Genomic DNA, 22,332 nt, shown 5'->3' with positions numbered 1-22,332 from the left:
GTCAAGAATGGCTGAGAGTCTGGCAAGGGGCAGTGCTGAACAGGCAGGCTCCCTGGGATTTTCCTACAGAGATTCACTTTAGTCTGGGTCAGAGGTCGCTGGTTCTCCATTTTGTGTGTGTGTGTGTATGTGTGTGTGTTAGAATCTGGAGAGTTTTCCACAGTGCCTGAACCTGAGAGTTTGATTCAGTAGAAATGAGGCAGGCCTAGTAATCCATATTTTAACAAGCACTCCAGTTATTGATGTTCTCACTACACTTTACATTTGGAGAGATGCTGATGTTAGCAAAGAAACTTTTCCTTTCTGTGTTAAAAAAGATGAGCAAAAAAAAAAGTCTTGTATTTTCATTTTATTTAACCATAAGTCACACACTTAACATTTAACTTATTGGTCCTATCAATTTAAATTAAATTACTAAACCTCATTTTATAAGTTACTAAATCTCATGTTATATAAATAATAGAAATAACACTTTAAGTCATTTATTGTTCATCTCATACTAATCATCAATTAAGTCTATCCAAATTCTTCCAGAATAAGGAGGGAACTAATAGCATCATTTGCAGGTTACAGACTGATAAACTGAAGTGCTTCTTGGGAAATATTTAATATAGGTCTTAAAAAGAGAGCCAGACTCCTGAATTGCAGCATGTTCCGTGTTGCGGATTGGATAACAGAACAAGGCCTGGGGCCAGAGTTGAGGCAGGGCACATTTTGGTCCCACAATTAGCTGATCAACCTCGTGACTGAGGTTAACACATAAATCACACCTGGATAAGCACAGACCTCCACACACATCCTATGCAACTCTGTGGGAATTTTTAATACAGCTAGAGAGGGATTCCAGTATACAGGTTACAACAAGTCAAAACATTTCACAGTAGTCTAAATAGCTGAAGAGTTTAATTATGTCTTTCCTTTGAGAACAACAGCTTCTTTCCAAAATAGCAGCTGTGGTTCTTTCACAAATATAATATAAAAGGTGCCTCATCTCTAACCCAGCTTTGAAGTAATGCTATCCAGAGGCAGCCCTATTGACCCTCTTTCCTTATGGCAAAGTGGACGCACGTCCTTCCTGGCCAGTAATTTAGCACTTAGCAACTGACAAAAAAAATTGAGCAAAAAATTTAGAAAAAGGTTATGGTAACAGGAATTTACTTTCCTGCTAAGACAGTTTATGCATGTTTTTACAAAATAAACTTATTTTAAAATAAATGTAGAAGGAGTATTTAGCTTTCATTTTCTGTTAGGGATGAAGACCTTCACTGGTTCACTGACCTTCCTCTTCTTCCTGGAGCACTCAGAACTTTGCTGACTGCACACAAAATTCATTCTTTGAATCTGTGAGAATCACCAGAGAGAGGCACAATTCAGCAGAGATTTTGACATCTGCACAAGACATATATAAGACAGGTAGACCAAGCATTAATCCCTCAAGCTGCATAACGGATCCAAACCTGCTTTCCTGTGGGCTGGTTTGGCCCTACACAGAGGCCCTGCTGCCAGTATCAGAGTCTGGTATTCCAAGTTTCAGGAGCTGAGGTCCCTTGGAGGCAGCCAGTTTCTGAGACAGTTTCTTGGCTCTCTCTAGTGAATTCAACACATCCAACTCTTGAGAGAAGGCTTGTTAAGGTGTGGGGCCAACAAGAAGCAATTGAGGTTTAGGAGAGATCTGGGGCACTGACTGCTTTAGAGGCAAATGTAATTTAAGTCCCAATTTCAGGTAGCAGAGACATACTGCCTTGTCTTTTCTATCGTATGTTCAGAATAATGAATTAAGAAGAACCATAACCTTTCTACTGAGGAGTGTGTTATTGATGAAAGGGAAGTTGGTTAGTGAATAATTATAGACATATATTTTGCCATTGAGTTTGGCTTTGGTAAAGATTTTAGAACTTATTTTTGCTTAACTGGGTGAACAATTATAATCTGCCAAACAATCCCTAATGCCTGGAATTCCAAGAAACACATAGAGGACATTTATATATTTTCCAGCCACTAGATGGGAGGAAAGGTTTTTCCATGTCCTATGTTTTTTCTTTGGAAGGAAAATGGAATAAGATATATATATATATCTTATTCCGTGGAATATATCTTATCCATGGAATAAGATATATATATATATATTTTTTAAAGCAAGACTTGTGAGAATATATAGCAGAGTTTCCAAAATTATCCTTTTTGTCCTTCGTAGGAGAGGCATGTTATTATTATTGATATGGTATTATAACAAAATAGTGGAAGTGCAAATAAGACATTTAAGTGCCATTTAGGAACAAAGATTGTGTATCAAAATGGCTAACTTAAGTACTAATTCATCCTTCAGTTTTAGAAAGCAGTTGAATTTCTGATCTCAGAAACCACAAATTCCCTTTGGCTTATACTAAGACAGTAGCTATACAAAACTCTGAGAAAGTATATAGAGCAGCCCCTCAAATAACTCGTTTACTTACACATAAAAATTTGAAATGGGCTGCTCTAAAGGAAAGGAAATAGCAACATAAAAAGTCGAAGCACAAAAACCAAGTTGTTATCTAGGAGATGAATTTGTTATGGTTTGACTGTAGGAAAAAAGTATCTGGTAAAAGTTAGCTTGTTGCTTGGCCATGCTTTCCATTCAAACCAAACTATCCTCACTTCTATCAAATCTGGGTACACATGAAAGAAGAGAAGATGAGTGTACGAATTCTCAACTGACCAGTTGACCTGATGGTTTAATAGTTTTGTTCTCTTTTTTCTTCCATTGTTCAAATAAATCCAAAGTTTAATTACAAGTTGCAGAACTGTAATTTTATTGCAGTGAGTCAAAATATCTTCAATATCTCAAGGTAATAGTGAGGCCTGGGAACTCTCAATGGTTTATAGAAAATTTGTGGGCTGAAAAACAAGTATGTTATCAGCCAGGGGACACTTCTTAACATAGACAAATAACATATACACACTATATAAACCAACAAATTTATCCACACAAAGGAACATTTGAGAAATATTTTCAGGTGTATTCCAACTGGCTGAGTTTGTACACTTGACGCCAAAGCCAACAAGCCAAGCAAAGGACCAGTAATCAGGCAGGCTAGAAAGATTATCTGGATGATCTGAACATCAGATGATCATCAAATGACTTCTAATACTTTTCATATTATATTTTAAACATACAGCTTTTTAAAGTGTTTCTTTTTTAATTATTAAGTGTTTCTTGATGCAGACTAACAAGACGCTACTATGATCTGTTTACCAATAGAGCCTCAGGAGTAGAGTATCCACATATATATCTGAAAAAAGCCCTGAAGATATGCTTTCTGTATATGATGTTGCCCTACTTTCCATCTTTGGTTTAGTAACATATTCTCCATTTGGGAAGCCAAAAAGTAGGCTTTGCCTTAAGCACAAATAGGATAGCCAGCTGATTTGGTAGCAGTATTTGGGAAGCTCTAGAAGGGATCCCTTCTTCTAAATGACTCTTTTTAATCACTTATTCCTTTATTCGCTCCCTTTAAAAATGCTTGTTACTTGAATGTTCTCCCAAAGTTCTGTCTTTGGCTGTCTTTCTCCTTATTCTCCACACTTTCCCTGAGTGATCTCATCCACTTCTAGGAATCAATTACCATTCATAAGCAAAGACCCCCACATTTATGTTTACAGCCTAGATCTTCCTTCTGAACTTCAGATCCATGTGTGTATCCAACTGCCGACTAAAAGTCTCCACATGGGTATTCCAAAGAAAACTCAAGTGCAGTCTGCCCAAATTGGAATTCATCATCTGCTTCTCTAAGCCTGTTCCCAATCTTCATTCTCACTCACCCAAGGTGTCCAAGTTAACAATCAGAGAATCATCCATGACTACTCCATCATTCTCATGCTAGCATCTAATTAATCACTAATTCCTTTTGATCCTACTTCCTTAATAGCTCTCAAATCCATCCATTGTCCTCTATTCCCATTACTTCTTTAGTGCAGGCAAACATCATCTCTCCCAATCACTGGTCCCTACTCGCACTATGACTGCTTCTCCAATCCATTCTCCACTCTGGAGCACAAGTAGTCTCATATGCAGATCTGACACATTGCTCTTCTGCTTCATCAGTCATCCATTAATAACTTCCCGTGGACCTTAGAATAAAGTCTAGGTGCTTTGTGGCCTTGGCCTATTTCTGCAGCTCCATCTTCCCCCACACTTAACCACTTGCAGTTCTAATGGGCCCTGCTTGCCCTACTCTGGACTTTACCTTTAATGCCCACTCCCACGCTTTACTCCTCTCTTCTTCATTTGGCCCAGGGGCAGCTCCATAGTTTCTTCTGCCTGCTGGGCTTCCCTGACACCCCCACGGCTGTGTTCTGTTCTAACCCCTTTTGTAGGAGTTACTATGCAGTATTATCAGGCCTACTTACCAGTCTTCCCATCCAGAGTGTAAACTCCTTGAGGTTAGTGCCATTTTTTTTTTTTTTTATTTTCGAAATGGAGTCTCACTGTTGCCCAGGCTAGAGTAAAGTGGTGCAATCTCGGCTCACTGAAACTTCCATCTCCCAGGTTCAAGCAATTCTCATGCCTCAGCCTCCCAAGTAGCTGGGATTACAGGTACCCGCCACCATGCCCAGCTAATTTTTGTATTTTTAGTAGAGACAGGGTTTTACCATATTGGCCAGGCTAGTCTCAAACTCCTGACCTCAGGTGATCTGCATGCGTTGGCCTCCCAAAGTGCTGGGATTACAGGCATGAGCCACTGCGCCTAGCCCCAATATTTTCATCAACTTTGTATTCTCAGTTCCTGCCATCTGGTAGATGCTCTTTAATTATTGGCTGAATGAATGAACGCATAAATGAAACTGATTTTAAGCTAGGCCATGAGCTGGGCACTAAAAACATATCTCTAGTAATATAAAGATCAATGAGACACAGTTGGTTTCCCAGAACTGAGCCTTGTAAAGGAGAGACATTAAGTACACAATTACAATATAATGCAATACAATGTAATGCCAAAATAGACATTCGGCAATTCATTCAGCAGTTATTTATTGAGTGTCAGCTATGTGCATGGCACTCTTCTAGGTGTTTGGGACCTATCAGTGAACAAAAGAGATAAAAATTCCTGCCCCATGGATTTTACAATCTGGCCATGTTACTTTTTGGCTTCATACTTTCCAATGTCATCCATTGCTTTTAGGACAAAGTCCAAAAATGGACTTTCATACCCCAGACATAGTTCTTTACGTTTTCAGGGGAGGGAAAGTGTCACAGACCCTGATGAAAGCTATGCACTCTCTCCTCAGAAAAATGCTCACACCTCCACTCACTAATCTACTTTGGCAGGCTGTTTGAGGGGCTACTAGACCTCCTGAGTATTTCCCAGTTAGAGTTATGACTCCTCAGGCCCTGGCTATGCCTAGCCTCATATCTTGCTCTCATACCTTGCTTCCTCTTGATTCTAAACATTTGCACATGATGTTCCTTCTGCCTAAAATGTTCTTTCCCCTCCATTGCCTTCCCTTTTTGCCTAGCTGATTCCTACTCATTCTTCAGATCCCAGATAAAAAAATTATTTCTTCAGAGAAATTCTCTCCATCCCAAATAAGTTAGGTCTCCCAATCACAGACTGTATAGAGCTCTAGGAGATTAGGAATATGCACGTCTTGGTTACATTTGTATCACTATCTAGCAAGTGCCTTGACATAGTAAAGGTTCAATAAATACTTTTTGATGAATGAATTTTCAAAGAGCACTCTGCCTGCAGTGTAGAAATGTAATGGAGACATCAAGCAGATACAAATGATGAGTCTGTTATTGTGGTAGACAGGTGATAACTTGCATGGCAGTGGAGATGGAGAGAAGTTAAAATTGAGAGATATATTTGGCAGGTAGAGTCAGGAGGACGGCCAATTGGATACCATGGTAAGAGAGAGATAGATGGGTCAATAATAATTTCCCAGTTTCTAGTTTGGCTAACTGCATGGATGGAGGTGCTGTTCTCTCAGGTTGAGAACAAGGGAGTTTTGAACCTGCTGAATTTGGAGTGCCTACAAAACCTTCACGTGGACATGTTGAATCGGTGGCTATCTGTGGAAGTCTGAAGTTCAGGAAAGAGGTCTGGGTTGGAGATGTAAATTTGAAAGTCATAAGCATATGGAGGATAACTAATGCCATGGGTGTGCAAGAGTTTGCTTATTGAAAGATCAGAGTGTGGGAAGGGAAAGGGATCAGGACATAGCCTAAAGAAATCTAACGTTTAGAGATTTGTTAGAGGATGAGCCAACAAAGGAGACTGAGAAAGAGAGAGATAAAAGAAGACTAGCAGACTGTCATGTCGAGAAAGCCAGGGGAAGGGGGTTTTAAGAAGAGGGAGTGGAGAAATTAAAAGGTGGTGGTCAATAGTGGTCAGGTATTGCTGAGAGGGCAAGGAAGATGAGGATTCAAATATGTCCACTTGATTTCACCACATGGGGTTTACTTAGTGCATTGGATTGGTGAGGGTAGAAGTCACCTTGAAGTCATTTGAAGACTGACTAAAAGATTAAAGAAATTGAGACAAGTACACAAAGTTTTATAGAAGTCCAGAGGGAGGGACCAACTCAGGCTGGGGAATTCAGAGAAGGCTCCTTAGAAGAGAGACATTGAGCTGGGTATTGAAGGAAGAGCAGCAGTTCACCAGACTGGAAATGGTGGTGGGAGCAGGGGGAGGTTATTCTAGGCAGAAAGTTCAATATGTTTAAAGACAATGAAACATGAAAAGACATGGAAAATATATGAGATGATGGGAAATGTCCCTTTATTGGATTAGCTCTTATGGTTAGGTATTATGCATCCAACATGCTCCTGTTAAAAATGTAATTTCCCCTGGAATTTTTACTCAATATTATGTTAGTGTAAGTGAATTTACCAAGTGGTCTCCAAGTGTCAGCCTACTAAAAGCACAGCCTCACAGGCTTTGGAAAAAAGACAGATATGTTGTGACACAGGAAGGGCAGTTCAGGGCACGGTACTTGTTTTGCATGAGGAGGTAGACCTGCATGGGGAACCAAGGGAGAGGGCAGCCCCAGGCAGCCAGGAAATACGGTGAGTTTTGTGCCTGGGGTGAGTGTAGTGAATTTTGCTCACTTCAAAATTATTTTTCAAGTCAGATCTGGCAAAATGTTTTCTCTTGAGAAAACCAGTCCTCACCAGTATAAATTTGTAGTTAAGTTTATGTCTAGAATCTTTGGATTTGACAGTTTCCAGATCAAAGATTTCTATGGTTCAAAGGATCTGTGTCCCTAAATGTAAGTTATACCACTGATGTTAGTTTTGATTCCCTTAACATTTATATTTTTGGCACAATGAAAGGTAGATCAACAGTAATTATAAAATAAATGCTATTAACATAAATGAAGTTTATGTTAACATTGTGATGAATAAGCAGTAAGAAAGCAAATGCTTTGAGAGAATACTTAATGTCCAACACCAGTGGAGCTGTAAGCTTTCTTGATATGTTGGTACAGTAAAGGAAAGAAAGGAGTAAAACATGACAAAAATTATCCAAGTTTGTGGTAATGCCATTGACCAAGATTGGAAATAGAAGAAGTTGAGGGAGTGGGAGGTGGGAAAATGGTGGGGAAGATAGATGGAGAAATGATTGACTCTGTTTTTAAGATTCCAAATTAGATGTGAGATGTCCAAATGAAGATGTTCACCAGGCGTTGACTATGTGAACTGGATCTAAGGATGGAGGAAATCACATCAAGAGAACATTGGGAAATGTCTCATGTTTTACTGGGATTTATGAGGGGTTTGCCCATTCAATTAATTTCTTTATCTTCTGTAGTTTGTGATCAGAGTTCTGGACCATGACTATCTCTACTTAGGAGGTAAATGTGTATTCTTCTTAGGCTCATAATCAGATATTTCCATTTATCTCCAAAAGTTATTACATAAGTTCTTCCTTACTCCCTTCTCTGAGGCATCATATGACTTTAAAAGTTTTATAATTAATTCATTTATTTGATAAATGTTTTTTGAGCACCTTCTCTGTGCCAGACATTGTGTTAAACACTAAAGATACAAAGCTGATCAAGACACTTCATGTCCTCAAAGAAGGCCTGGTACGGAGAAACGAACAGGTTACAGAGGAAATGACAGAGTCATGTATAGGGTACAGCAGGGATTCCAAAAAGATCTTATCAGTTATTTCTGGGGAGGCCTGGCAAGGCTTCAAAAGGGATATGAAGCTTGAACTAAGTAATGCAAGATGAGCAGACATTCACCAAGCAAACAGCATTAGGAAATGGGGTTGCAGATAACACATTTTAGACAGAAGGAGCACAGGTACAGGGATATAAAGCAGGATACCTCTGGGGAATTGGGTATAGTTCAATGGGGCTAACAGGAAGGGTGTGGGAGTGGTGGGCTGGGTCAGACAATGTCATTCTTTAAAGTTTGGACTTTGTAATGGGAGTTTGTAATGGAGAGCCCCGAAGGGTTCCAAGAGTAGGTCTGTTTTAGAAAGATCCCTATGGCAGCAGTGTGAAGGGTGGATTGGAGAGGAGTAAGACGAGAAGCAATGAGGCTACTTCAGAAAAGGAATGATCTGAGCAAGACCAAAAGCCACAGTGAAGTTAGAGGGAAAACATTAAAAGGATAGAGGGCTCAGGAGAGACAGAATGAGTGCCTGAACCTGAGCCCTACCATGTCTTGATCATTAATTGGAATAAGCACAGGTATAGTAAAGAAAGGAGTAAAACATGACAAAAATTACCCAAGTTTCTGGTAATGCCAGTGACCAAGATAGGAAATAGAAGTTGAGGGAGTAGGAGGTAGAAACATGGTAGGGAGGATGGATGAAGAAACAACTGACTCTGTTTTCAATATTCTGAATTGGAATGAGATACCCAAATGAAGATGTCCACCAGGCATTGACTATGTGACCTGGAGCTAAGGATGAAGGAAATTGCATCAAGGGCACATATCTAAAGAAGTATTCACTTGGGACAAAAGAAAGGATATTACTTCTTCTGAGGTCCAAAGGAATAAGGTAAAATGGATACAGATATAGGTAAACATTTAAATATGAGAGCAGAAAGTTGAATGATTTATGTTTGATGAACTTAATTATTTCTATGAAGTAGAGTTTAGGTCATCTGCTTAGAAAGGGAGTAAATTGGTCTTGGGTGGCACTTAAAACACTTAAGTGGTAAAAGTATAGAATGGTCATCTGGACAATGGGAAAAGCAGTTGATCATAGATTTGTAAAAATAATGTAGAGTTTTACTTAGGATCCAGATAGCTTTAAGACATATTACCTTCAAATTAAACATTTGAATGCTTACAACAGACTATATACTAAAAAATCACATATGTTATGTCATTTATTCCTCACAATTAACTGTGTGTGATGGGAGGGGGAGTGGTTATTTCTCTTGTACAGATGTAGAAACTGAAGCTCAGAGAAGTGAAATGACTTATCCAGTTCACACATTTGGTAAGTGCAAGTTTTGAACCCAAGTCTCCTGATTTCAAGTTTAGTGCTCTTTATAATTTGTTTCTTCAACCCAAAGGGAGAAACCAAGGTAAAAAATTATAGAACAGACTATAAGAATTCTTTGTAGGGCCCTTAAGTTTCTATTTGGGGTTGATCTTTCCTTGGGCACAGCCTATTGGGACTTCAAACTAAACACAGCCAAAGTCAAATTTATTGTTTTTCCTTTGTAACCAATTTTTCCTCATGACTCTACAATTTCTGTAAATCATCATTTCCCAGTCATCAAAGGTGGAAAACAGTCACCTTAGATTCATCCCTCGTCTCCTAATGCCTACACAGTGTTCTTGTAATGAGTAAATGGAATAGCACAGATAGAGCACTTGGTATAACCTCTCACATGTGCAAGTCATTCAGTGACTGACAGTTATCATAATTCCTACTGCCACAGGAATCCCCAACTCCAGGCAAATTGGATATTTGTGGTACACTGAAAAATGAGCCCCAAAAGATGTTCATGTCCTAAATTCTGGAGCCTGTGAATGTGACCTTACATGGCAAAAATATAAAAGGGGGGCATCTCTACAGATGTAATAAAGGATCTTGAAATGGAGAGTTCTTCTTAACTATGCAGGTGGACCCTAAATGTAATCAGATGTATCCTTGTAAGACAGAGGCAATGGGAGATGTGAACATAGACAGAAGAGAAGACAATGTGACAACAGGGTCAGAGACTGTTGTGACCAGGAATGCCAGCAGCTACTAGAAGCTGGACGAGGCAAAGAATAGAACTTCTCTTAGAGCCCCCAGAGGGAGTGTGGCTCTGCTGACATCTTGATTTCAGACCACTCATATTGCTTTTGGACTTCTGGCATCTAGAATTGTGAGAGAATACATTTTTTATTTTTTAAGCCACCAAACTTGTAATTTGTTACAGCAACCAAGGGAACTAATCCTCCAAACATACCACATTCTTTTCCCTCTTCTCTATTTCCTCTAGATTTAGGAAAACAGAAATCTTCCATTACTTTCTTTCTTTTAAATTTTGAATAATTCCTTCAAGGCCAATTTCTAATAGTACTTCATCCACAAAGCCTCTCTTGCTCCTTTAATTTGACATTAACTTTCTTTCTAATGAATATCCACACTACATTTTTGTAATTGAATGTTTCTGACAACAGAAATATTTGTAAACAAATTGTCTTATACCTGGATTGGATTTTTATTTAGGAATTCATGTGTATTAATTTTATGGCCTTTTGCCTCTCTGCAATGCTTTACACAATGTCTTTCACACAGTAGGTATCAATAATTCTTTGCTACACTACCTCTACTACTTACAAAAGTGTTCAGTTACACATTTATTCATACATTGAAAAGCTGTACTGTCTAATATGATAGCTATTAGCTACATGTGGCCATTTACATTTAATCAAAATGAAATAAAACTTAAAATTTACTTCCTCAGTTGCATTAGCCACATTTTTGGTGCTCAATAGCCACATGTGGTAAGTGGCTACCTATTTGACATCACAGATACAGAACATTTTTATTATCATGGAAAGTTCTATTGGACAGAGCTATTCTACATGGCAATCTTGAATATTACACAAGTAAATAGAAAATTTCTTAGGGATTGTGGTGATAATAGGAATATAGACACTAGAAATAATGTTTCCTCAAAACACAAAGGCATATTATTATAAAAATGATAAGTTTCCCAAGATTAATTCATCAAATAAATGTAATCTCAATCAAAATTCCAATAATATGTCTGTTGGAACTTGTTAGGCTGATTCTAATAGTCATCTGAAAGAGAAAATATATGGGAAAACCTTAAAAAGAAAGAATAATGAAAAAGAAGAATAATGAGGTGAATAATAATAATAAAGAGAATAAAAAAGAAGAATAATGAAGAATAAAGAAAAAGAAGAAGAAGAATAAAAATAAAGGGAATAAAGAAAAAGAAGAAGAATGAGGGGAAACAGTTACCCTACCAGATATCAAAAGCTACTATAAAATTAAGGTAATTAAAAATTATATCACAAGAGTAGATATATGGATCAGTGAAATAGAAGAGAAAAATCTAAAAACAAACCTATGCTTTGGTTTACAAAAAAGGTGGCATTTCAATTACCAGGGAACGGGCAGACTATTCAGGTGGTACCAATAAAATGGGAAAAAGTTATCATACTGGGGGAAATATCCCAGCTAACTTAAGGAAACAAATGTGTAAACCCAAACTACAAATCTATTAAAACAAAATATAGAAAAAATTATTTATAACTTTAGCATTGAGAAGATCCTCTTAAGCAACATATAAAATGTATAAAATGATGAGACCATGGAAAGACATCTGCATTCATAGATTGAAAGACAATATGGTTAAGATGTCAATACTACCCAAAGCAATCTACAGACTCAACACAACCTTTCTCAAAATCCCAATAAAATTTTTTGCAGAGATAGAAAAACCTATTCTAAAATTTATATGGGATCTCAAGGATCTCCAAATAACCAAAACAATCTTGAATAAGAAAAACAAAGTCGGAGGTCTCACATTTCCTGATTTCAAAGCTTACTACAAACCTATAGTAATCAAAACAGTGTGGTACTGGCATAAAGACAGGCATATAGACCAATGGAGTACAGTAAAGAGCCCAGAAATAAACCCTCATGTATATGGTCGAATGATTTTCAATGAGGAAAGATAGTCTTTTCAACAAACGCTGTTAAGAAAATGGAATATCCATATGCAAAAGAATGAAGTTGGACCTTTATCTTAGATCATACACAAAAGTTAACTCAGAAAGGATCAAAGACCTAAAACTAAGAGCCAAAACAAGAAAACATAGGGAAAATCTTCATAACATTGGAATTAACAAGGATTTCTTAGATATGACACAAAAAACAAAGGCAAAAGAAAAAATAGGTAAATTGGACTTCAAAATTTAAAACTTTTGTGCATCAAAGGATGCTATTATCAAGAAGGCAACCCATGGAATGAGAGAAAATGTTTGCAAATCATATATCTAATAATGGGTTAATGTCCAAAATGTATGAAGCATTCCTACAACTCAACAACAACAAAACAACCTGATTTTAGTGGGTATGGTGGCTCACACTTGTAATCCCAGCTACTCAGGAGGCTGAGGCAGGAGGATCGCCTGAGCCCAGGAGTTTGAGACCAGCCTGGGCAACATAGTGAGACACTGTCTCTTAAAATACAAACCAGCAAAAAAAACAAACAAAATCCTGAGTTTAAGATAGGCAAAGGACTTGAAGAGACATTTCTCTAAACAAGATATGCAATTAGCCAATAAGCACGTGAAAAGATGCTCAATATCACTATCATCAGAGACGCAAATTAAAGCCACAAAGATATACCACTTCATACTCATTATAATAGTTATTATTAAAAATTAAACAGAAAATAACAAGTTGGGGATGATGTGAAGAAACTGGAACCCTTGTGCATTGCTGGTAGAAATGTTAAATGGTGCAGCTGCTATGGAAAATAGTAGGGCAGTTCTTCAAAAAATTAAAAATAGAATTACCATATTATCCAGCAATTCCACTGCTGGGTACATACCCAAAAGGACTGAAAGCAGGAACTTGAACAAATATTTGTACACCCATGTTCATAGCAGCGTTATTCACAATAGCCAAAAGGTAGAAGCAACCCACCTGTCAATCAATAGATGAATGGATAAACAAAATATGGTATATACATACAATGGAATATTATTCAGCTTTAAAAGGAAAGATATTCTGATACATGCTCAAACATGGATGAACCTTGAGGACATTATGCTAAGTGAAATAAGCCAGTCAAAAAAGAACAAATATTATATAATTCCACCTGTGTAAGGTATATAGAGTGGTCAAATTAATAGAGACAGAAAATAGAATGATGACTGCCAGGGACTATGGGGAGAGGGAGATGAGGAGTTATTGTTTAATGGGTATAGAGAAGATGAAGAAACTTCTGAAACTTCTGAAAATGGATAATGGTGACAGTTGCACAACAATGTGAATACACTTAATGCCACTGAACTGTACCCTTAAAAATTGTTAAAATGGCAAATTATATATTATGTATATTTTACCACAATAACAAATCAACACAAAAATAAAAATAAAAATAAAAAAAAAGTCAGCACATGGCCAGACATGGTGGTTCATGCCTGTAATCCCAGAACTTTGGGAGGCTGAGGCAGGTGGATTACTTGAGCCCAGTGGTTTGAGAACAGCCTGGGCAACATGGAGAAACTCCATCTCTACAAAAAATACAAAAAATTAGCTGGGCGTGGTGCTACTTGCCTGTAATCCCAGCTACTCAGAAGGCTGATGTGGCAGAAGATTGCTTGTGCCCAGGAGGTAGAGGTTGAGGTGAGCCAAGATTGTGCCACTGCACTGTGGCCTGGGCAATAGAGTGAGACCCTGTCTCAAAAAAAACAAAAAAAGAAAAGAAAATCAGCACATGATTTATAAAAATGACAAAACCATAAAAAATAAGCATCTTTTCTGAGGTAACACAATCTTTGAACAGGACTATATCCAGATAATAAAAAACTTCAAATATCTTCTGGCCCCCTAGGTATCTATCCTAGAGAAATGCTCCCATATATGAACAAAGAGTCATGTTCAAGGACATTCCTGAAGCAATGTTCCTAAGAAAAAGTAAAAACTTAAATGTTCATCAATATAAAAAACTTGAAATAAACCTAGAACACTTTAATACTAAGGATTACTATGCCACAGTTAAAAAGAATGAGGTTCATTTAAGTATCCTAATAGGGAAAAATCTGTAAGACATATGTTAAGTGAAAAAAGTAAGTTTAAAAAAAGGACAATATTATTGCATTTGTGATTTTAAGATGTCCACAAATCACCAGGTGTGGTGGCTCACGCCTGTAATCCCAACACTTTGGGAGGCTGAGGTGGGTGGATCACCTGAGGTCAGGAGTTCAAGACCAGCCTGGCCAACATGGTAAAACCGTGTCTCTACAAAAATATGAAAATTAGCCAGGCATGATGGTGGGTGCCTGTAATCCCAGCTACTCTAGAGGCTGAGGCAGGAGAATTGCTTGAACCCGGGAGGCAGAGGTTGCAGTGAGCCAAGATTGCGCCACTGCACTCCAGCCTGGGCGACAGAGCAAGACTCTGTCTCAAAAAAAAAAAAAAAAAAGATGTCCACAAATCAAATGTTTGCATGTATATACCTATACAGTACTGCCTAATAGAAATAGAATGCAAGACACAATTACACACCAAATAATTTTAAATTTGAACCATATTTTAAAAAGTAAGAAGAAACGATGAAATTAAAATTTAATACTTAATTTAACCCAATATATTAAAAAGTATCATTTTAATATGCGAATATTAAAATGATGGAGATATTTTACGTTCTTTTTTTGTAGTACGTCCTCACAATCCAGCATATATTTTATACCTACATTTCAATTCAAACTAGCCACATTTCAAGTGCTCAATAGCCACATGTGGCTAGTGGCTGCCGTATTAAACAACATATCCTGTGTGTGTGTGTGTGTGTGTGTGTGTGTGTGTGTGTATTTTGAGACAGGGTCTCACTCTGTCACCTAGGCTGGGGTGCAGTGGTGCCATCCATGACTTACTGCAGCCTTGACCTCCCTGTCTCAGGTAATCCTCCCACCTCAGCCTCCGGAGTACCTGGGACTACTGGCACACATCACCACGACCAGCTAATTTTTGTATTTTTGGTAGAGATGGGCTTTCACCATGTTGCCCACGCTGTCTCAAACTGCTGGGCTCAAGTTATCGGCCCAACCCAGCCTCCCAAAGTGCTGGGACTACAGATGTGAGCCACCATGCCCACCCTGTGTGTGTATTTTAAATGCAAAGGAAAAGGCATGGAATATCCTTGTTGACAGTTTTTGAACTATCTATGAGAATGTATTCATGTGTAAATTGTATTAAATATAATTAAACTGAAATTAAAAATATGAAGTTTCATATCAGTGTGTTTATTAATTCTGTTTAAATTGTGTTTTCTATTACTTGACATGGTTATAATAATCAACATTTTTATTACTTTAATCTCTTTTATCCTCTTTATTTCAAAGTGATAAAAAAAGTTAGTGTAAAAATCTTTTTATTTGCAATCTTGCTTTATTTGCAAAGGTAAAAAAGAACGTTTAAAAAAATAATGTTTATTAGGCTTTTAAAAATTATAAAATATTCTAAAACATTATTAAATACTTTTCAATAGAAAAATGTCAGTTACTTTCTTACTTTCAAATGCCTGAGTAAATAATTATGAATTCCGTGGTAGTTAAAGGTGGATACATTAAATACATAAACACGCTCAAGCACATACTTGAAGTAATTATAAAAATGAAAAAGTTGTTTCTTGGTTTGTGGCATGAATAAAGGAAATTTACAGGCAATGACATGATGGTGTCATTAGATGTACTAAAGTTTGACATACGTTTGCTGATTCTTCAAAAAAGAGATGAACAGATAATAAATACAGAATTGGAAATGCAATACCCTGCTTCTCACAGACTTGCTATGTAGGTCATTTGCTTGAACATGAGCCTCTATAAGTGCTTTAGCAGGTGTTGAGAGGAACATAGCACAACTGTAAGTACAGAAATGACTATAGAGATAGGTCCTATAAAATATCAGAAAAAGACCACTTTGGTATGAAAATTGTCTAAGATGGAAGATCTCTATTGGTGCAATATCTAAACCTCAGGTCATAACTGCCTACTCTTGCTGGCAGGAAGGAGAGACCAAAGTAGACAACACTTAGGAACTCTGGCCTCCCCAGTAAAGTTCCTCCACACAAGGCAGAGGCAGAGTTGCAAGATACAGTCACGAAGAAGTCAGATTTTCACTTTAAATTGGCCCTAAATTCAATTGAAGAGAAACAAAAAACCCCTAAAGTGAAGTAGTTGAGTGTTTAGAGTAAGGATAAGTTCTATATAAGGAGCACACACCTAAACTTAATTTTCATATTATTTATGCAGGAAATGATGAAACATTTTCAAAATTTCTAACACAAAATGAGAATAATCATACCTCTCCTCTTCCTGATCTAGCTTTGAAAAAATATATTCAAACACTTTGTTGTAATTAACAGAATTTTCTACAGCATCAATTTAGTTCAAGTATAGTTATTTAATTGCTTCCATTTTTGTTAGTTTTATGTATCTATTTCAATAGCTAATACATTTACATAATATGCAATTCAAAAGGTAATATAAAGGTATATAGTGAAACTTTCCCTGCTATCCCAGAACCATTCAAGTCCCCTTTAAAAGACAACCACTGTTACTAGTTTCTTTTACATCCTTGCAAAAACCATCTGTACTGTTGTCATTTCAAAATCAACTGTATCACTAAAAACTTAAAACTGGAATAAAATTCATGATATCACCCTCTTCAAGTTGTTTTATTAAATCTGGGCCAGGCCTGACCACAGTAAGAGTAAATGAGGAAATGGAGGGTTGTGACCAAGTAACAGAACTAACTGCAGGGCCACTCTTGGTCTTTTATGGAGGTGAGCTTTCTTCCCATTCCTCCAGTTATTCTCCCCATCTAGAGAATACATATTTCCCTCCTGACTAAAGAAAATGAAAGAAAATCAAAGAATGGAAAGGTAAAAGAGGAGGGTCAGTCAAGCAGAAGATTCAAGGCACCATGCTAAGTGCTATGGTGGTGATAAGGGCAGGGCACAGTGGCAGCAGGACAGCAGGGATGGGCAGTAGAGTTCAAGGCAGTAAGGAACACAGATATGTAAACAACAAACTCTAACTAACATCCAACACAGGTAAGATGAAGTCAGGGCTAAATAAAGGTACAAGCAGTAGGCTGTAAGAATGTGGATGGAAAAGAAGAATGGAGAGAGGGACTTCATAAATTAGCCCTGGGCTGGCTAAGCATGTCTGACAAGCTTCTTTTCAGAGTGCACACATTTTCCCTGACTCATGAAAACTTAGCGCTGGGAGAATGCCAGAGCAGTGTGCTGAAGCTCAGTCAGTAAGGAAGTCCTTTGGAACCAACATGGAGAGGAAAAAATAAGGACCTTGCATATACAAAAAAAATAGGAAAAATAATAAAAGCCCTCCTGCAGCTCACAACTGGTCTTCAGTAGTGAATCAGAAAAAAAAAATGAGCATTTTCAAAAGCTTTACTATTTACTTAAAATCAGGGCTGCCAGGCGTTGCTCAGCTCCAGGGGTGTCATTCACATTTCTGTCTATGTTTTAGGTATCCCCGGAATTATGCAGTACACAATCAGCACAGTCATGTGCTGGCAACCCTGATAGGGCAAACATTTGATTTTTGACTAACACTTTTTAAATTTCCCTATCACTAAGTTTTTACCTGAAATACAGGGTATTCCTTTTGGCTAATATTTCCTATGAAAGATAAACCAAACATTTGGAATATACAAATACGTTTTCTTAAAAACTCAAGGTTGTTGAGTATAAACTGCAGCAAAGCTATGCTACAGAATATGGCTAGATTATATACCTAAAGTATGACATAATATACATATTTTCCAACCTATAAAGATTTTCCATGATGTGGTAGGGCTTCTCAGTTTCAAATTAAGCACTATTTACTTAGAAATGTAGGGCTATTTCAAATCTAGCTGGGCCAGAGAGCAGAGTGAAACAGTATTACAGCAGGGCATATGGTACATTTTTATTCCGAGGGCTTTCAAAATTCAATAATTAAGAGTTGAAACTCTCTGCCCTATTTCAGAAGAACTTTTCTAATTTTTCCCCATTGTCTCTCATTTCACTGGCATCATTCTAATTCAGTGAAGCTACAGATGTCCACCAATTTGAAAAACATGACAGTAGTTCATATAAAAGAATTTTAAAATGAGATGTGAAACTGATTTTTTGTGACTAAAGTCTTACCACTACAGGGGCAGGCGCAGTGGCTCACGCCTGTAATCCCAGAACTTTTGGAGGCCGAGGTGGGCAGATTGCTTGAGCTCAGGAGTTTGAGATCAACCTGGGCAACATGGTGAAACACCATCTCTACCAAAAATACAAAAATTAGCCAGGAGTGGTGGCATGCACTTGTGGTTCCAGCTCCTTGGAAGCCTGGGGTGGGAGGATCGCGGGAGCCCAGGAAGTCAAAGCTGCAGTGAGCTGTGGATCACGTCACTGCATTCTAGCCTGGGTGACAGAGCAAGACCTTGGAAAGAAAGAAAGAAAGAGTAAGAGAGAAGGGGAGGGGGAAAGAGATAGAGAGAGACAGGAAGGGAGGAAGGGAGGGAGGGAAGGAAGGAAGGAAGAAGGGGAAGGGGAAGGAGAAGGGACGGGAGGGGAGGAGGGGAGGAAGGAAGGAAGTAAAAGGAAAAGGAGAGGAGAGAAAGAAAGAAAGAAAGAAAGAAAGAAAGGAAAAAGGAATAGAGAAAGAAAGAAAGAAAGAAAAAGAAAGAAAGGAAAAAGGAAAAGAGAAAGAAAGAAAGAAAGGAGGAAGGAAGGAAGAAAGAAAGAAAGAAAGAAAGAAAGAGCTATACCACTACAGTTCATAATTCCTGGTTTTAATAATCCTGATTAACCAAGTGAAATCAAGAAATATTTGTCATCCTTAGATATGGCTGTGTTTTATTCTCTTCTTTATGCTTTGTATAGTTGTTGATTATGTAGGAACCAAACTTTTAAGTTTTGTTTTTTTTTTTTTTACTTTGTAGATATGAAGCTAACTCCTGGTGATTTTTAGAAGTTACCCACATTTTCCTCTTTTGTGGAAATATTTACACTGGGGATTTCCACTGAGAGAATTGAGGGAGCTCTTTTATTTTTATTTTTATTGGATATAACAACTGAGGCCATATTTCTATTAATGCCTCTTTTTTTTTCTTTGCCCTACTCTAGGAGAGTGTTTATACACTTAAGAATTAAATCTAACAGTTTCACATGGAATATTACATATGTGTTAATATATGTAAAACAAGATCATGTATTTGAAAGTGTTTGGTATAATATCTGGTACATGTTAATAGTTCAACACAAATTGGTTGTATTTAGTTGAACATTACCTAATTTTGGTGAAAATGTGATTTCTATAAATGAAATGTGCTCTAAGCTGGCATGGTGAATTTTTTAAAAAAATCTAATTTCTTTTAGGTTATGAGAAGTATAAGGGATCTCTGAGTGATAAGTGAAATTACATATTCAATACCGAAGTCTTTCACTTCAAATCTCAGCTATAAACTTTTAGTGTTCCCATAAATGCAACAGTGGAAGATAAATATGCTTGAACATGCTTGACTTACAATGAAGAAGAAAAAGAGGATCATAGAAGCTAGAGACACGGAAAACTGAAATGCATACAAGCCAAGACATCCTCTTAAATCCCACCCAAGAAGCAATGAATAGCTTGAAAAAGTATTCGTCTGACTTTTTTTATGGCATAGTGCATAGACTAAGAACCAGGGGGCTGGGTTCCATCACCAACTTGCAAGTTTCCATCACTGTTAAAAAAAAAAAAAAAGGGAGGGGGATAATATTTGCCATGTACTAAACAGGGATGCTTTGAGGATTAGTGACATAATGTCTGTAAAGAGGCTGGAGTTCCTTGGAAAAAAGACACCACATAAATATAAAGTAGTATTAATATTTAGGCTTAGTCCACAATGTGAGACCTGGTTTCTTTGGCTCATGAGGTCATCAGCAGTTTCATAAAATGTGCTCAAACACCCACAGAGGAGCTTTGTTAGTCTCCTTGTAAGTGGACTGTAAAGCTAATCTGACCCACCTGGTTGGAGAAATCACAGGCTGTTTTCCCTTTCGTGGTCTCCAAGAGGATACAGATGGAGAGTGCTGACTCCTAAAGGAGTGAGATGTGGCCAAGAGAGCACTTCAACAGCATCTACGGCTTCCAAGGAATGCAGTGGGAGTTTGGGTATATTTTGGCTTAGAATTAAACAAAAGTCCAATAATAACATATCTTAATTTAGAAAAAAGGCTAAATTTGCCTCTCAGACAATTTAGAGTAACAGTAGGATTGAAAAAGCTACTTCTTGGAATGGTTAGTTTATATCTTGAAGAGGTTTGGAGGCAAACTTGAATATTTTTGTCCTGGGAAAGTTGTAGTCTGCAGGAGTTTAGTCTCTTTGATGACAACGCCCTGACTCTTTGTCAGTGCTTTTATTGCCGTGAAAAGATTATCAAGGACAATCTTGCAGAGGTTTTAGTTCTAAAGTTTCAAGGGACAATCAATTCAATGTAGACATTGCCTTGCAAAATCTTGTGGTATGACTGAATGACAGTAATGTTATTGTGACTAAATATTTTCATTTCTCAGTTTTAAAAGATACAATTAATTTTGATCCAAGGGCCTCAGGCGTCAGAAACTACCCTGTTCAAAATGTAAGGTTCATGAACTTATTAATCATTAGCACTTAACAGTGATTCTGAGACTGTGTCTCAGAAGCATTTGAACAAAAAATGAAAAAATGTGAAGGAATCTTTCTTTTTTTATCTGGTTGTTTTGTTTCTACGTTCATTTAGGTTAGGTGTTCTTTCAAAAATGATTTGGCTCCTGGTCCACTGATTGCTACAGTATTTAAGGCAGATGAATACTAATAATATACGCTTTTTTAGGTCAAAGGGAACAGAAATGTTACAGCCTTCTCAACTCATAGTGAAAGCTACACTAAGTAGGAAGCATTTTCTAAATAAAATATGGTCTTACTTCTTCCTTTTCCCAATTCTTGAGAAACAGCTCAATCCTAAAGCCAATGTCAGGTGGGGCAGAGCAAGCTAAGCATCCGTATCAGAGCCTGTGCAGTGTGAGGAGGGCAACCACGTGGAGGGTGAGCATGGCTTGGGGAGTCAGTACCGAAAGGAGTAACGAGGACATCACAAGTGTGGGTGACCCACAGTGGGAATGCCAGAGTTGGAGCCTGCGCAGGGTAAGGAGGGTCAACTACATGGGGAAAAGGCCCAAGGCAGAGTGTCAAAGCTCGAGCAGGGTGAGGAGGCAGTCTGGGGAGCAGAGTCAAGAGTCCTAGAGGTGTGATATGGATGTCTATATGTGTACAACGAAGGTGGCAAAGATGGGAGTTTGGTTACATTTGAGGGAATTGATCAAATAAATAAATAAGCTAATGATAATGGCAGCCAGTTCTCTCACTGATGGAGAAAAATTACAAATATAGAAAGTGATAAAGCTAGAATGAGCTCTATAGTATTGGATTGGCATTGATGGTTTAGGTGTGAAATCATGAGTTTTCATATAGATACATAAATATAGATGTGTGTGTGTGTGTGTGTGTACATACATATATTCTCTAGTTCTGTCCACTGAGAGAAACCACATTGTGGCTATTAGAAGGAACCACTGAAAAACCAGGGATCCTTGAAGAAATGGCTGATTCCAGGACTGGAACAGGGAAAACACAAGACGAGTCTGGAACAGCTTGTGACAGGATGTAAGGAAGTGCTTAATTAGAGGGACATGTCAAAGAACACAGGAGCCAACTTGAAGAGGCTCCCACTGGCAAAATCTTACAGAATATGAGCATCAAAATAAATAATGATAGTAACAGATAAAATAAAGACCCATGAGTCCATACTGATATAAATAAGTGAATAAATGGGAAGTTTGATGAGGATAAGGATAACTTACATAGTTTCTAAGTACTTTTCTATAAACTACTTATTAATTACAAAGGGGAAAATAACTTTACAGTGGAGAAGGCTGGCAGACACCACTTTAATCAAGTGACCAAATAAAACATAATTGATAATGGGACAAATCAAAATCATGTGCCACCTGAAGGAAGTAAAGATTACTCAGCACCACTTCTGTGATATTCCTTCTTTCTTTCTTTCTTTTTTTTAAAAAAAGCAAGGTCTCACTTTGTC

At 37.6% G+C, this 22,332-nt stretch overlaps 1 protein-coding gene across 8 annotated transcripts in view; it reads right to left on the bottom strand.

The window, feature by feature from the left end:
- Positions 1–329: 329 nt before the first annotated feature.
- HORMAD2 (HORMA domain containing 2) overlaps positions 330–22,332 on the bottom strand; it is a 95,771-nt gene continuing 73,768 nt past the window's right edge. For 7 of the 8 annotated variants that reach the window (XM_009234250.4, XM_054543317.2, XM_024239754.3 and 4 more), the window contains one exon: positions 330–1,341. In XM_009234250.4, coding sequence (XP_009232525.3) covers positions 1,237–1,341 — 105 coding nt within the window. In that variant the 3' untranslated portion in view covers positions 330–1,236. Of the gene's footprint in view, positions 1,342–13,766; positions 13,887–22,332 lie in introns of those variants that run through there. The other variant, XM_054543316.2, reaches the window with a different exon arrangement.

This window comes from Pongo abelii, chromosome 23 (assembly GCF_028885655.2).
Source record: "Pongo abelii isolate AG06213 chromosome 23, NHGRI_mPonAbe1-v2.0_pri, whole genome shotgun sequence".
NCBI lineage: Eukaryota > Metazoa > Chordata > Mammalia > Primates > Hominidae > Pongo > Pongo abelii.
This window is presented reverse-complemented; position numbering and strand designations above follow the sequence as displayed.